Below are 14,682 nucleotides of genomic sequence, written 5' to 3'. Positions count from 1 at the left end.
CAGTATGTATTATATACCTAACATCACAGTTGACTGGTATCTTTTGCCAGAGTGAGTTTTAGAAAACTTACCTCCTTTTTCATTACTTTGCCCTTCCTAATTTGCAGTATAATTGCCTTAAATATTTCCTCTCCGTACATGTAGAACCACATCAGATAGTGTCAGAATGTTTGCTTATTTACTTATATTTTTGTTTACTGTGTTCATTCTTCCTGTTTTCAAAGAGTTCCTTTTTGTTTAAACATCTTCTGTTAGTCATTTTTAAGATAATTCAGCTGGCAAAATTCTCTTAGTTTTTCTTTATTGAGCATGTTTTGATTTTCCCTTTTTTCTTGAAGGAAACATTCACAAAGTGTAATATTCTTAGGTGACAGTAGTTCTTTTTTTTAGCACTTGAAAAATAGCACTTCCTTTGGCCTCTATGACTGCTGATGAGAAATCTGCTCATATTAGAATATTTTCCCTTATATTGCTGTTTTTCTCTGGCTCTTTTTTTTTTTTATTTTCTCTGTCTTTAGTTTTCAGAAGTCCAAATATGTCATGTCTCAGTGTTGATTTCTTTGGGTTTATGTTGTTTGGACTTTGCTCACCTTGAATTTGTAGGTTTTGCCTCTTGCCAAATTTGGAAAGTTTCCAGACCTTATTTTCTCAAGTACTTTTCAGCCCTACTGTCTTTTCTCTCTTCTTTCAAGACTCCAGTTGCATACATTTAGATCTTCTGTTAACAGTACCACAAGTCCCTAAGGCTCCGTTTTTTTTTCTTTTTTTTTAAAATTCAGCCTACTTTCTCTGTTGTTTGCTGTTAGGATTGGGTAATTTCCATGGTTCTATCTTGAAGTTTGTGAATTCTTTCCACTGTCTCTTACAGTTTCCTCTTAAACCCGTCTATTGAGTTTTTAAAATTTCAAATATTGTATTTTTTTAGTTCTAAAATTACCATTTAGTTCCTCTTTTCATCTTCTATTCCTTTGCTGAGATGTTCTTATTTTTCATTTATTTGAAATGTGTTCTAATGGGTTATTGAGGCTTTAAAATCTTTATCGATAATTCTAATATCATTGTTCTCTTGGAGTTGGCATTTATCAGGCATTTTTCCTTTTTTTTCCATTTAGTTTGAGATCTTAGTGGTTATTCATATGATGAGTGACATTCTATTGAAACCTGGACATTTGGGTATTATATAATGAGGCTAGCCCTTATGTAAACCTTTGATTTTAGCTGAATTCTTCTGACACCACTCCAGCAGAAAAATGGAGGTTCCACCTTATTACTCAGGTACCTCACACTGTTTCCATTGATAACCAAACCAAGCAGACTCCTCCCTGAGTGGTTGGTAGTTCCAGCTCTCCAATAGGCCTCCATTGATAGCTCCCTGTCTGAGAGAGGGAGGAGTGCCTTGTTACTGCTTTCCACATGGCATCCACTGATGGTGGGAAGGAGGTGAGAGTCTTGACTTCCCACTTGGTTACCTTTGAAACGAACTCAGTGGGAAGGAGGAGGGGCACTTTGTTACTGGTAAATGGAGGTGGAAGTCCACCTTTCCACTTGGACTCCACTACATTGCCGAGGGTGATGCTGAAAGTCTCAGACCTCTACTCATCCTTCTCTGACACCATGATAGTGAGTGGGTTGAGGTGCTGCAATACAGCTTGGCAAACAAAAGTGGAAGTCTGCCTCCCTGCTTGGCCTTTGCTGGCCTGAGTGGGTGTGGGGCCATATTTTTTCAGTGGGTTTGACTGGAGTAGAGTAATTATTATCAAACAGATTTCTGTCTGGCTAGACTTGTCTTTTCATTTGGCTAGAGAGGGTGGACTTGTGTCATGTTTTCTTTTGGCTGTCCTTATGTTACCAGGTTGCTGGCTTCTTCAGATCTAACTCTGGGATATATAAGGCAAAAAGAAAATGGAGGGGACTCAATACTTAGTTCATTCCTTAGGCCCCAGTGTCCGTGGATGGTCTGTCTTCTCTTTGCCTTTCAAAGTTATCTTATGTTTGTTTATTTATAATTCTCAGGGTTTTAACTTATACTTAGTAAAAGGACTAGGGAAAAAATAGTTGTACATGCAGAAATCTCCAAAACCAAAATGATTTCACTGTACATTTTTGCCATTTAATTAGGTGAAATTAAAAAGACAATAACCCATCCTCTAAAAGGCATTTTAACTATTAGAACATAATAACACAGGTTACTATCTGTGAAAAACTTTTAAAAATGTTGCCTAAAGCATAAATGTGTAAAAATCAGTAATTAAAAAAGTCATTCTAGGAAAGAAGAATTCTTATGATGATACATAAATAATTATTCTTGACCATTATAATTTATGAATATTTGAGCTCTTCAATAATTATATTTTTAATAGGTAATTCAGTTGTTCTAAGTCAATTGTACTGACTAATGGGAGCCATAGATATTCTTTTATTAAACTAAAAAGTAACACCTGCTGCTAGTAACTAATCCAGTCACCTCAAAACAGTTGAGTATGGTAGTTCCCCTCTATCCAATTCCATTTTTTAGAAATAACCACTGTTAACAGTTCGATATGCATCCATCCAGTTTGTAGTCTATGTTTACACTTTCAGTCATGCTCTGCCACTGCACTTAGTCACTCCTACATTTATTTTCCAGCTTCTCTTTCTATTCATGTTTCGTAAGTTTATCCTTTTCTCTCTGGCTATAAAACATTGAAAGACGTTCAGACTTCATTCTAGACCTTTTTTTCTCAATTAGTATTGTTTATCTTTGTGACTCATCTATGTTCCTATTTCAATTACCATTTCCACTCAAATTACTCATATATTTACTTTTCTAGTTCAGATTTCTGGTCATAGTGTCAAATCAATAACTCCAATTCTCTGCTTGACGACTCCTTTTGGATAAAGAGCACTCCAAATCCAACATTGCCAAAACTAGATGGATAATCTTTCCTTACAGCCTCTTTCAGATTTTACATCTCAGTGAATGGTACCACTGTATACTGAATTATATTCACTAGTGGCTTAGGAGTCGTTATTGATCCCCTTTCGTCTTTACCTTCCTTTTCCAATTAATTACCAAGTCCTGTGGTCTGCATAATCCTTTCAATATCTGTGACTGAGCTTCATCATCAACTACTGAGGCCAGTGTAGTAGTTTCTTAAATTGACTCTCTGCTTCTGATTGTTCTTGAATTATTTTTTTACTCTGTAGCCAGAGAGGGTATCCTCAAAATAAAATCTGGTTATGTTACATGCCTGCTTAGAATATTTCAAATTTTAATTGCTCTTATGATAAATATCGGAATTCTTAACATGACCTCTAGCACAGTACCTGTCTCAATAAATATCTGTAAAACAGTGAAAAAACTTACATGGTTTATAGCATTTTATATTAAAATAGTATTAGTATACACATGCATCTCCATATGCATCTTTCTTTTTTCTTATTAATATTTCTGTTGGATATGTTTCTAGAAGTGAGGTTGCTAGTATAGTTTGGTTTTTATCTATTAAATATGAAGGTTAATAGAGATGTGCTGCAGTGCCTTGTAGTCGTCAAGAAAAAAATCCATTAAGAGCAAAAAGAGGAGATTGATCTAAGAAGATCAGTAATGATTTATTAAGGGAGTCATCCTGTACCTTCTGTCTGATGGAAGGAGTTATATCTCAAAGAAACACCAAATAATTTAAGGATTTTTTGAGTTTATGCTAAGAAAATTTAGGTTAAATATTTTGCAAGATAGCAAGGAGCAAAAACGAATCACATTTTTGTATTCATAACAAATGTGATTTATTTCTATAAACCACTCATGCATTTAGTTTGCTTATATATTTTTCTTACAGTATAAGTAGGTAGTATAAAGAAAGGCATAATTCGAAATGGGATAATAAAATGGTAACGAAATAATGTATGAATTATAATTTTTATAGAAATCAAGGTTTACTAGTATCTAAGACCATTTGGGGTGCTGCAACCTATAGTTTATAAGCTATTGGTTAGCTTATAAATTAAATAGGAATTTATTGCTCACAGTTCTGGAGGCTCAGGGTCCTAAGATCTAGGCATAATAGATTCAGTGATTGGTGAGGGCTCACTTTCTGGTTCATAGATGGTGACCACTTGCTGTGTCCTCACATGGTGGAAGGGAGAGAGGGGTTTCTTTCAGCCCTCTTTTACAAGGGAACTAATAGCATTTGTGAGGGTTCTTCTTCATGACCTAATCATCTCCTGAAAGCCCCAGCTCCTAATACCAACGCTTTGGGTGTTAGGATTTCAACATATAAATTTTGCAGGGGACAAAAACATTCATACCATGGCAACTGGTGTAATTGATACTGGGCAGAACCATGAAATGGGCAAATAATATTTTCAGAGATATGTCTGCTTCCTTTGATGCATGGTCCTGGAAGGAAAATGGGTATATCTTTGTGCATATGACATCAGCAGGGAGCAGCACAAAGGCATCAGGCACCCAAAAGGTGGGGGACTAAGAGGGGCAGTTTGCTACTAGCTCCACACTACTAGTTCTGTGACCTTGGGCAAACTAGTTAATCACTGTAAGACTTAGTTTCCTCATTTGAAAATAATAACTGTTTTACCTGTAAAGTAGATTGGATTTGATCATTTGTTTTATTACTTGTTAAGGCATTTATTTATATTTATGAATTTTTTTGGTTGAGCTGATACTAAAACACTTTATTCCTAATTTTAGTCATAAATTTACATACCAGAAAGATAGAAGTGTATAATACACGGGCATTAATAACTTTAAAAACTTTTTGTAGGAGCTTCTCAGGCTGCAAAGTGATTCATAATGGCCTCTTAGAGCACCCAAGAGGTACCATGAAGCTCTGAAAGAGTTAACATGCTTTTTATAACCCGTGTACTTAAAGGTAGTAAAAAACTCTGATTTTCATAAGTAATTCTTTACAAATTCCCACTGTTCTATCTCTCACCCTGGTCTTTTTTGTTTATACTGAGATGCGTGCATTAAGCAGCTTTATGCTTATAGTCTTCATGCTATTAATTTTGTATCAGCCACTTTGAGTTTATCATTTCTTCTGTTCTAGGCAATGGGCCTATCATCTGTTTATCATTTCTTCTTGTTCCAGGCAATGGACCTCATCATGACCGTTGCTGTACTTACAATGAAAGCAACTTGGTGGATGGAGTTTATTGTCTCCCAATAGGACACTGGATTGAGGCCACTGGGCACACCAATGAAATGAAGCACACAACAGACTTCTATTTTAATATTGCAGGCCATCAAGCCATGCATTATTCAAGGTAAAAATAGTGCTGTGTTTATAACCATAGAAGTAGGACAAGAGGTAGCATTAGGACAATGGAAATATTCACTGTGTTCAAAACTGCACTATCTCACTTTGGAGGGGTCTATAGACCTGTAGGACTTTGAGGAGATAATAACAGTGAATCAGTGTCTTGAGCTCTTCTGGGTGTAGATGTGGAGGATTTTTTGATATATATATATTTATTAAATGTATACCCTGACATCAACATATTTTGACCACATAGTAGCTAACCAATCTCTCTACTTATGTAGTGCATTAAAAATAAAAACTGCCCTAATAGCCTAAATTAGTATTTGTATCCTTTATGCTACTGACTTACCAGTGAAACAAAAATTGGTATTCAAATAAATATGTGTGAAAATACAGACAGAACTAGATTGTATGTGATTATCTGCTTTATTATTTGTTAATATTTTGATTTATTTGTTCATTTAATTCCTAAATCAAGACTATATGTCATAATAAAAATTCCAACACTGAATAGGTTGCTAAATAAAAACTAAGGCTCATTATCCTTTTCTCCTGTCCCACTCATCAGAAGTGATTATTTTTAACCACTTTCTGGTTAGTTTTTCTGGAGATTAGATCCAAATCTTAAACAATGTGCATATACTTTGCTTGTTAATGTGCCAGTTTAAAAATAGCTATTGATTCCCCTCTGTTACACATAAGAAATTGACCTCTCTCATACTTGTCCTCTCTCCCCACTCCAGGCCCTATCAGGCATATTTTGAAAAGTTTCATCGTTACTTTCATCATACAGATTCTGTCTTGACCCATCAATTTTTCAGTGTCTCCTGGTATCCTACATTGTAAGAGCAGAGATTTTTTTTTTGTCCCTGTAGTTTTTTCCACATCTACTTCCACCTACTAACTCCTGCTTTTAAATTACTTTTATAATTTCAAAGCTTATAGAATTTACATTAAATTTAGTAAATGTAAACATCTTTCACACTGATTATTTAAAATTTAAAAGCAATTGCCAACATTTAAAATATTATGTTATTTACTGTAGAACTTATAGTGTTTATACCATACACAAAGAGATGTATTTTCATGTTCTTAAAGAATGTGTTTTGAATAAGACATATAATTAATATAAACAGTTGTGAAGGGTAAGAGAGAGAGAGAGAAAATGCAGTTTCACAGCAGTATTAGTAAATTAATACTCCTTTTGAAAACATCTTTCTTTCAAACTTCTGGTAGATGTTGGCTTTGCTGATGGGTTGTATGCACAGAATGAGGAAGAGAGGAGTTGAGCATGTCTTGTGGTTTTGTGGCCTGAGCTACTGAATTAATGGTGTTGCTGCTTACTGAGATGGGGAAGACTGGGAGATGAGCAATTTGAAGTAGGGATTGAGGTAAAAGTTGTATTTTAGTCATTTTTTCAAATGTATGTTAGATTACAGGAAGGAAATTGATTTGATGTCAGAAATTTTAGGGAGAGGTTGGAAATAAAAATGTAAAATTGGGAGTTATCAAGACATAGATGACATTCAAAATGATGAGTCTGGATGAGACAATAGTAAATGAGTGAAGTATAAAAGAGACAAGGAGAAGAAGCAAAAATACTGAATCCTGGTTCATACAATTTAGAAGTCAAGGAGAAGCAGAAGATCCAGAGACAAGTAGGAGAAGGAGTACCTCTTGAGATGGTCTGACATTTAATGAGGATGTGTTTATGGGTTCTTTTAAATTAAACCACATTTACGGAATCAACCCTTTTATTTGAAGAGTCATGTCTTTGGCTTTAGAGATATTTTCCATTGTAGAATTATTTCTTCCCCTTGATTGCCTTTGCTCTTTGTCATTAAAGGCATTCCTTAGATGGATGTTGGACCTGTTGGATTTATATTTTATATTTATCATCTTTTTTATTGCTTTATATTTTGGGAGGCTTCTTTTTTTCCAATTCAACCACCAATTATTTTTTTCTTAATTTCAGTAATTGTATTCTTAATTTCATGGAGTTTTACTTACTCTGTTATTCACTTTTTGCATATTAGTTTGTTCTTGTTTATGAATGAATATATTCATGAATCTTTCTTAGAATACTGAGTTATTTTAAAGTTCTCTTCTCTTACTGGAACTATCTATTTTTCTCCTGATTCAATTGTTTTTCATTCATATTGATGTTTCTGTTTTTGTGTTGTTAATGTTTTAGGTAACATGTTTCTTCATTGTTCATATTTATGATGTGAAAGATTAGGTTGATTATTGCATATGGCTGTCATGGGTTTCTTCTGCTATTACTGGCCAGTAATACCTGTGAGAGGTGTTGAGGGCAAGCTGTGCTCAGGTGGGCAGATCTGTCTTTCTCAACAGACTCAAATCAGACAACCTACCTGGGTGCTTCCTCCACCTTATCCTGAAAGAAAAGACAAGGAGGGTCTGTTGTAGGGTATACCTCTCAATCTGAGAGCCTTTGCTCCCCAAGCAGATGTTTTAATTTCTAAATAAAGTATTTCCTCAGCTTCATGTGCCGTATCAAAGCTGTATATGCAGGTGAGAATGAACCTTAGTTCATGTACTCAACTATGCAAGAAAGCTTACGTTTCCTTATTTTCTTTAAAGCAACTTAGTTTTATATCCAAGTCTCTATCCTACTGAATTCTCAGGTAATTCAACCTGTTATCCACTGCAGGTATAAATATATCTGTGCTTATAAATAATAATATATTAAAATGTATGTATACTGTATAACATATATTAATATAATATATAATATGTGTGTATGTATACCTGGAGTATAATATATATCAAATCTAATACACACACACACACACACACACACACACACACACACACACCCCAAGTCCTGGGAATCTTTATTTTTCAACATCACCATGTGAATTTTACATGCATTAGAATATAAAAGGAATATTTTTATGCACCTTCAGTTGTTTTAGTGTAACTCCCCTTAAAAATTCCATCCATAGTTCACCTTCACATGAAACTGGACAAGATGAATATCTGAATTCAGTTTAAAAGAAAAGAGTCAGAAAGGCATTTACGTATTTCATTATCAAATTGAAAACATCGAATTCTGTTTGCCATGTTCATCTGACAATGTATATGCTAAGATTATTTGTGAATTTATCTTAGCTGCTGAAATAGATACAGACAAGCAGATTCTATGTTTGAGCATATATACAATGGAGGCATTCAAACTCAACTAAGAATTTGTAATTACAAACTCTCACTCTTTAGTTTGAATATAGGAATGGAATTATTCCTAGAATTTTTTTATGGTTGAAATAAATCATATAAGAATGGAATTGTCAGTATCCTTTATAAGGATAAGGCTTTTTAGAGCATATATATATAACAATTAAATGTTATATAATAGGATAAATGGTAACTTCACTTATTCAGTAAGAATTGTATGGATTACTCTGTGCAGCCCGTGTTGAGTGCTGAACCATCAGCAATGAAGAGACATGATCCTTGCTCTCATGGAGCTTGTCCTCTAGTGGAAGACAATATATAAACAGCTGTAATACAGTTAAATAATTGCTGTAATGAAGTTATATATGCAGTGTAAAAAGGGACAGGAAAAATCTTTAGTTTAAGGAAATCTTTGTGAGGATGTAGAACTTGAACAGAAACATGAAGGATTCTTTTTCTCAGGAAATTTGGGAAAGGGAATTCAAGGTAAGAAGAATAGTGATATGGTTTGGCTGTGTCCCCACCCAAATCTCATCTTGAATTGTAGCTTCAACAATTCCCATGTGTTGTAGGAGGGACCTAATGGGAGGTAATTGAATCATGGGGTTGGGTCTTTCCCATACTGTTCTTGTGATAGTGAATAAGTCTCATGAGATCTGATGGTTTTATAAGGGGGATTTTTCCTGCACAAGCTCTCTCTTTGCTTGTTGCCGTCCACGTAAGATGTGACTTGCTCCTCCTGGCCTTCCACCATGATTGGGAGACCTCCTTAGCCACGTGGAACTGTGAGTTTATTAATTCTCTTTCCTGTATATATTACCAAGTCTTGGGCATGCCTTTGTTAGCAGCATAAAAACCGACTAATATAAAAAGCAAGTGCACATGTACAGAGGTGTGAGAGAGCAGTCTTAGGGTAGCCAGCTAATTTTCTCCAACCAGAATGCTTTGAGAGTAAAACAAGGTACTTTACATAATTAGCCTGAACAAGAGATATAAAAATAGGACTTTACTGGGAATACCAGGACATATGGCAACCTAAAGAACATGTCATGTAAAAGAGAACATTCTGGCACTTGTCGATATTTAAGTGCATATATAAGCTGAGAACACCTGTCTCTAAAGAGGGATTACAGATATCCTTTGATAGAAATTAGCACCCTTTCCATGGTATGATTTATCTAGAGAGTTTTATGTGCTACATTTTAGTTTTTGATTTTTAGCCAAGATATACATACACATGTTTAAAGAAGATATCAGATTCTACAAGTTTTATTATGAGAAAAACAGATCTCTCTGCCTATTCTTTCCCCCACCCAAGCTACCCCAATTGTATCTTTCCACAGGCAACTACTTTCATTTCTTTTAGTTGATTATTTGCTACTTCACTTCAGGTAAATTATACATAACATGATTATATTGCTACTGTTTGGTTTTAGATCTAGGTATTATCTATTGACTATACAACATGAAATATGAAGATCTAGCCCTCTTTTCTTCTCTTCCCACATCCATCCTATTGTTCAGTCTTCCCAGTATAGTAATACCATATTTTTCATGAGATCAGTATTCCACATGTACATTCACATGGCTATGTAATGCTATTTAACATCCAAAGGGTTTGCAGATGTTTAAATCTCAGGATTGCTATTGAGAAGTCAAAGCGATTATGCCTCCCGATCCTTTTTGTTCATATGTTTTTGTATTTGTTTTTAGTTCTGTAAATGAAGAGGCCTGCAGAATCTTTTTATTTCCAATAGCTTGAAATTCCATTCTTGGTATGGGCCCATTTTATCCATTTTGCTAAGCTGTCAGTGCAGAAGACTTTAATTCTGCAAAAAAGTAAAATTCATCAATTATTTCTTTGATAATTTCCTCCCTTTTTATTTCTGGAATTGCTATTACTGAAATATTGGATCTCTGGCCTGAGTTTTCCATTTTCTTGTCTTTTATATTTTGCATTCTTTTTTTCTTTTAAAATATTTTTTTCTTATTACTCACACTGCTATTTAGTTTTTTATTTCTGCTATTATTTATTTTCAAGGAAAATACATTTGAGTTTCTTGCAAATAGTATTCTGTTTTTATCATGGTTAGATTATTTCTAGGAAGACACCAAGAATTGTTTTTCTATTTAAAAAATAAATTTCTTCTTCTGACATTGTTTTTATGTGTTACAAATTGTTTTAATGTATTTTTTCTCTTCAGTTTGTATCTATAACTCACATTAGAGGGTTTCCTCAGGTGCCTGAACATTCTTAGTTCTTGGCTTCTTTTTAAGTGTGGGAATCAAAAGCACTGATTAGAGACTCTGAGCACATGGGTGGGTGTGTGACTACGTGATCCAACTGCCCTATTTAGATGGGAAACCTTTGATATCATGTCTTTAGATCTTTCCTTCTATGCTGCTTTTATTCCCTAGACAAGACTTTGCCAAACTCCTGCTTGGAGGGTGAAGGTCTGTACTGGGACCTGAGCATGGGAGGCTGGCTGAGGGAGTCTCTGCTTCCAATATACATAATACACTTACTTCCTCTGTTTTTAGTGTGGCATTCCTTCCTTGTGCTGAGGTTCCCCCAGTCCAGAGACTTCTTTAACCTTTTCAAGAGAATAAACCTCCAGTCTTTTGTCAGGGTTGTGGGGAGGGTAAGTTTCCCAGCTGAGGAGAGTATAAAAGTGAATCTGGCATCTGGTTCCTTCTTAAACAGACTTTCAACTAGTTCTTATTTTTCTCATATCCAAAAGTACCTGGTGGTACCCATTTCTGAGCCTGTTGGGGATTCTGTAGTATCATTCTAGTTGGTTCTCACCATTCCCTACTGCTGGCCTTTGGACTTTGTTGTTTGTTTTAGCTCTGTTAAATTTTTCAACAATTAACCAATTGCCTTCCAACTTCCATAATTTTGTTGTTATCCTATTTTCATTTCTGTGATCTTAGGGGCCTATGTTTTAAAGGGATTTGGGGAAAGAGTCAAGAATTTGGTGAAAGAGTCAAGAAATCGGTGAAAGATCCTAGATGTGTGGAATCAATTTGTGTGCAATATAGTTAAACTGAAATAAAGTATTCAAAATGTCTAATATATAAAACTTGGTAAATAGCTCAATAAATATTAAATCCACATTTAGCTTGTACTCTGTTTCTTTGACCCAGGTAAGATTCTTTCATGCTAGAATGAGATTTTAAAAATCAATGTGCATTTTTATATCCAGGCTACACTTAGGACCAAACTACACCTCCCTCTTTAATAGAATTATTTTTCATGCAAAAGAATGAATATTTGCCTTAAAGGACACATATAGCTAACTTAGTGAGATGATAGTGGTTAAGGACTGTAAATTCTGTACCTTGAAAAGGCTTATTGCCAATTAAACACACTTCAAGGGCATAAATTAGATCTTAAGAATATCACACATCACACTCTTTCAAAAATGTTACAGTTTAGAAAATGTAAAAGCATGTTTATGCTTTTAACTTCTTTGGCTCTGAAGGAAATTCTATACAGTAATTTCTTAAACTCAAAATTATTTTAAACACTGGAACAATAATTTTACACATTTAAAAATACTGTTTTATCTGGCATTCTTTTTAATGAAAGGAATTAATTAATTTGGAGACATGGTAAGGAGCTAGAGTTCTAGCCCAGCTCTCTCATTTACACCTGGGTAACTAACCTTAGAACAATCCTCTAACAGTTCTAGAAATTTTAATTTCCTAATTTGCAAAGTGAGCTGGTTGAACTAGATGACTATTAAAAGTATAGTTCTGGAAATAATTAAGGTTAATCCCTGATTAATATCAATGTTAATTTCAAAAGCTAAGGCTTATATCACATTTTGCCAACATGTAGTATTGAATCACAATGATGCTACTCTGTATCAGCTTCCCTGCTTTCAGATCCAGTGACCAGCCTGAATTTCAGTGCTGCCTCACGATGGTCCTTTCCCTCATTTTTGTAGCTCAAGACATACATTCAGTCCAACTCTACAGCAGGTATATTTGGAAATACACATATTTTATAGCCAGCATATAAATGACTTTTAATAAGTATGTATAGGCTTCTTGTATAATGATAAGACTTTTTTTACATTGCTCACATTTATAAATCAAACTTTGACAAGAATTTTTTTGGAGTAAGCAGAGAACAGGCACAGAATTCTGTGTGCATTGGGACATAATTCCATAGTCCTACTTCTGTAGTTCAGAGTCAAAACATTACTGGGCAAAGGAGGAAACTAATTTCAATTAGTATTTCCATCTGATTCAATGAATTGAGATTCTTTTAAACCTTAAGACCAAGATTACAGTTGTTCATGGCAGTAGGAAAGAAAACAGACATGCTTTTCCTTCTTGTTGAATTCTTCTGATTGGGGAATGATTTTAATTGAGTATTAACTGGGTGTGGCAGAGTTCTCTAAGAGTACCTTTGTTCTATCTAAATAAGGCTGTTCATATGGTCAATTTAATTGCTAGATATCCTCCTTTTCTTATGTCTTAGAAATATATTTTTATATAAGAGAAACATTAAATATATTAAGCAAAATATATATTTTATATCATATATGTCATTATTTTAGGATGATTTATTTTGAACACCATATCAAAGAATATTAGTGATAGATATTAGCATCCTAATGGTAACATGGTCTAGTGCCAACATATTCCCTTAATTCTTGTTGCATAAGAGTCATTTAAAACCTATCAGCTAAAGTGTGTGAAGAAATAAATCAGTTTTGGCTGATGTTGCTGTTCTGGAATCAGTACAATTGTAAAGGAAGCAGCTGGATTTTTGTGCTGCCTTGTGTATTATCAACAGCATTGTTATTTAAATTGTGATGGAAATGTCTAGACCCCTGGCAAATGAAAGAAGATTGGAAAGGAAAGAGCTGGACTGCCAGATCTCAGGTTGTGTCATAGGAATGGTGGTAAAAAAGAGAAGTATTTTATCACATAAATTAAGCAAACTGGATTTATTATAAGTCTTGAGTGATGTGGGTAAAATATAGCAATTTTAATATAAAATAAGGAATTTTACTACAAAAGGGAGCAGAGCAATGGGGAAGGTTAGAAAGGGCAAGGAAATTCATAACATGGGAGCCATGGCAGAATATTTTCATGTTAATAAACATTATACCAGAGAGCAGAGGAAATGAATGATTGAGAAAGGAGAAAACTGTAGGAGCAAAATCTGTGTGTAAGCAAGAGTGAACTGAATCAAGAGAACAAGCAATTCAACCCTGGTCCCGGGAGGAGGCAGAGAACTTGGGCATGGATCCAGTAGGTTGAAGCAGCAGTGAGAGCATGTGGAAGTTCAATTTTCGATGGCTCTTTTATTGTTGAAATAGGAAGAGAGGTCATCAGATGAATATGAGAAGAGGGAGAAGATTTAGGTTTGAATGAGATATATAGACTGGGTGACTAAGGGAATGTAAATGTACTGACTCATGAATTTTGATTTTTATAAAACTCTTCCAATTCCAATGTGACAGTGGCCATAACAACCAAAGAAGAGTTGTTCTCTCTTATTAAACAACTACAGAAGACAGACAGAATATTTTTGACAAGCTCAGCTAGCCTTTTCCCAGGGTTTTCGATGTGACTCTAGCCAGATCAGAAGGAAGTCTAGGTAACATGCTAAACTGGGAGCTTGGCAGTCTGGGAATTTTACATGATGTTTTTCAGTGCTAGAATTAAATTTATTATGAAAACCATTATGGAAAGTCCACTTCAGGAAGCCCAGCTGATTATATTCGGGTCAGTGAACACATCAAGGAACATTTATGTCATGTTTTCAGAAGGTGTATTTAGGTTACTTTGCCATTCATTGATTATGATTATTTAGATTGGCTTCAAATGACTTGTTTCTTAGATCATAGTCTCCTCTTTGACAGAACAGCTGGGAAAGATTATCAAACCCTTGGAGGAGGGTTTAGTTAAAAACCAGTAGTTAAAATGTGTATATTACTTACCAGGTACTAGAATTAATGTTGCTCTTGACTATTTTTATATCATAAAGGCCCTATTATAACTTCTCTGTTCACAGACTTCTTTTGAAACATGAACTCTTTATTATTTTGTTTTGATAACTTGTAAAATGTCTTTCCTGTCCTCCTCTAAGTCCTTTTAATTATTCTCTTTGGATGTTATGAAGATTTATTGTTTTCCAAAGAAAACAAAGCTCAGAGATGCAGTGAATGTGAAGGAGCCATTATGATAGAGATCAGTGATCACA

The 14,682-nt window shown here is 34.6% G+C and overlaps 1 protein-coding gene across 5 annotated transcripts in view; it reads left to right on the top strand.

Annotated features, from left to right (window-relative positions):
• The window catches only part of EPM2A (EPM2A glucan phosphatase, laforin), a 340,229-nt gene that overhangs the window by 33,213 nt on the left and 292,334 nt on the right, over positions 1 to 14,682 (top strand). For all 5 annotated transcript variants that reach the window (XM_054254493.2, XM_078370826.1, XM_017971457.4 and 2 more), the window contains exon 2: positions 5,088 to 5,262. In XM_054254493.2, the coding sequence (XP_054110468.1) occupies positions 5,088 to 5,262 (175 nt within the window). The remainder of the gene's footprint in view (positions 1 to 5,087; positions 5,263 to 14,682) is intronic.

This window comes from Callithrix jacchus, chromosome 4, assembly GCF_049354715.1.
Source record: "Callithrix jacchus isolate 240 chromosome 4, calJac240_pri, whole genome shotgun sequence".
NCBI lineage: Eukaryota > Metazoa > Chordata > Mammalia > Primates > Cebidae > Callithrix > Callithrix jacchus.
The sequence above is the reverse complement of the archived record's forward strand: the minus strand, read 5'-3'. Positions and strand labels throughout refer to the sequence as shown.